The 2,594-nt window shown below is 49.9% G+C and overlaps 1 protein-coding gene across 1 annotated transcript in view; it reads left to right on the forward strand.

Annotated features, from left to right (window-relative positions):
* LOC114040377 (scavenger receptor class B member 1-like) overlaps nucleotides 1–2,357 on the forward strand; it is a 20,507-nt gene extending 18,150 nt beyond the window's left edge. The window contains exon 7 of the mRNA XM_027858468.1: nucleotides 2,009–2,357. Within this exon, the coding sequence (XP_027714269.1) occupies nucleotides 2,009–2,205 (197 nt within the window). The 3' untranslated portion in view covers nucleotides 2,206–2,357. The remainder of the gene's footprint in view (nucleotides 1–2,008) is intronic.
* Nucleotides 2,358–2,594: the final 237 nt, after the last annotated feature.

A 2,594-nucleotide genomic window follows, 5' to 3' on the forward strand; every position in this document is an offset into this window, starting at 1 on the left:
AAAGAGAGAGCAGGGAGAGAGAGAAACAGAGAGACAGAGACAGAGAGACAAAGACAGAGACAGAGACAGAGGAGAGATAGAGACAGAGAGGAGAGAGACAGAGACTTAGAGACAGAGAGACAAAGAGAGAGCGGGAGGGGAAGAGAGAGACAGAGAGACAAAGACAGATAGAGAGAGACAGAGGAGAGACAGAGATAGAGAGGAGAGACACAGAAAGAAAGAAACAGAGACAAAGAGAGAGTGGGGAGAGAGAGACAGACAGACAGAGGAGAGATGAGACAGAGACAGAGAGGAGAGAGGGATGCCCAAGGTCACATAGGCAGTCAGTGCCACAGGCGGCAGCCGTAAGAGGGATACTTCTAGAATTTCCCTTCAAGGTCTCAAGAACATTATGGCACCAGGGGAGAAAGTCTCCAAGAAAAATTCCACTTTCAGAGCTCTGGGGAGCGTGCCCTGGGCCATGCACAGACCCGACTTTTGCTCAGCTAGCACGTCCTAATTATCCTATCAGGAGACATAATTTTGATGGTGGGGGAATTGCGGGTGTAAAAGGCCTATAAAGCTGTAAATTAATTAAGCGTTATTGCCCCAGAGTCTCTCATGATTCATGCTGGACATAAAGTCTTGGAGGCAGCGCACACATGTCAGACAAGTGGGGCTAGGCACAGGAGAGATGGGCTGCTCCAGCTCGGTGAGGAGGCTGGGCTGTGTGCCTCCCTGGGAGTCCTATAAAGGCATAAATTAATTAACAGTTATAACCCAAGTCCATCTGTTGCACTTCTTCCTGGAAAATCCCACAGAGACATATGCAAAATTGTGTATCTCTGCCACCCTGAGGGCCGGCCTGCCAGGCTTGTAATGATCCCAGCAAGAAAAACCCATTGGCAGATTGATGGGGATGAATTTTTCCTTTCTGTTTAAAATTGAAATGCAGTAGGGTCTTTGTTGGACAGTTAGGTGACTCTGGGCCCAAAGTCAGGAAGGCTTGAGTTCAAATGTGGCCTCAGACACTTACCAGCTGTGTGACCCTGGGCAAGTCACTTAGCCCTGTTTGCCTCAATTTACTCATCTGTAAAATGGGCTGGAGGAGCAAATGGCAAACCACTGCAGTATCTCTGCCAAGAAAACCTCAAAGGGGATCATGAAGCGTCAGACACAACTGAAAACAACTAAATAAACAGGATCGTTTTTAAATGTAGAGGTCTAGGTTTTGATCAGGAACATCTGCTAGTATTTATTTGGGCCTGGTAGGAAAAGATCCAAGATGAGTATGGTCCAAAAGTCCTCTGTTTACGAAGCTCCTGATCTTTGTAAGAGGGAGATGGCGTCTGTCCACCCTCCCTATGTCCTGGGTCATAGCTGAAGCCACTTTAATGCAGCAATTGTTTATTAGACGATGGATAGAATGAGGGACTTGGAGTCAGAAAGGCCTGAATTCAGATCCTGCCTCCAACCCTGGGCAAGGCATCTGTCAGCCTCAGTTTCCTCAGCTGTAAAATGGGGATAATAATAGTCCTGAAGCATTCTGTAAACATTAACTGTTGTCGTCACGACTTCACCCAGGGCTCTAATCGCCGATGACTGATTGACTCTATGAGTCAGCCGTTCAACTCCCTCATTTCACAGATTAAGAAACAAGCCCATAGAGGGAAGGTGACTTGCCCAAGGTCACACGGGTAGGATTAAAAATAATCCCCGTACGTAGGTGTATATGTTACTCAACTGAAAGCTGAGTCTGGGCAAATGTCCGGCTGTCAGCTGTCTTGCTGGTGGCTGGGGTCCACCTCGGTCGCAGGCCCACCCTTGATGATTGACCGAAAGGGAGGCTTTCGTGCCTCTGGGTTTTGCCTGCTTCTCACCCCCCGGGGAGCGGAGGTCCCATCTCACCGGTTCCTCCACCGAGGCCTGGAAGGCTTGCTTTGATCCGGCTGCTTCTCCTGGGCGGCAGGTGGGCACGGTCCGGTGACGGCCTCGGGAGGCTTCACCCTTTCTTCTTTGTCTCTCCCAGGTGCCCCGCTCTTCCTTTCCCAACCACATTTCTACAACGCCGATCCAGAGCTGGTTGAATCTGTGATCGGGCTCCATCCCAGCAAGGAAGAGCACTCCCTGTTCCTCGAGGTACACCCAGTAAGTCAGCGCACGCCTCCAGAGCGGGAAGGGGTCCCGGGCCATGTCGTGTTGGGGAGGGCGCTGCCAGCCCGCTAAGGGCTTTCTTATCGGATGCAGCTGCGTGGTGCAGTAGATAGAGTTCCAGGCCTGGAGTCAGGAAGAGCCAAGTTCGAATACATCCTCAGAGAAGCGGTGTGTCCCTCACTTAACCCTGTTTGCCTCAGTTTCCTTATCTGTAAAAATGAGCTGGAGGGGCAGCTAGGTGGACATAACACTTACTAGCTAGGTGACCTGGGCAAGTCACTTAACCCCATTGCCTAACCCCCCCCCCAAAAAAAAGAGCTGGAAAAAGAAATGGCAAACCACCCCAGTATCTTTGCCAAGGAAACATAAAATCTGGCTTCAGACACTTCCTAGCTGGGTGATCCCGGGCAAGTCACTTAACCTAAGTTAAACCGCCTAAGCAAAAAAATAAAAAATAAAAA

This window comes from Vombatus ursinus, unplaced genomic scaffold (assembly GCF_900497805.2).
Source record: "Vombatus ursinus unplaced genomic scaffold, bare-nosed wombat genome assembly UNPS02013021.1, whole genome shotgun sequence".
Taxonomy (NCBI): Eukaryota; Metazoa; Chordata; class Mammalia; order Diprotodontia; family Vombatidae; genus Vombatus; species Vombatus ursinus.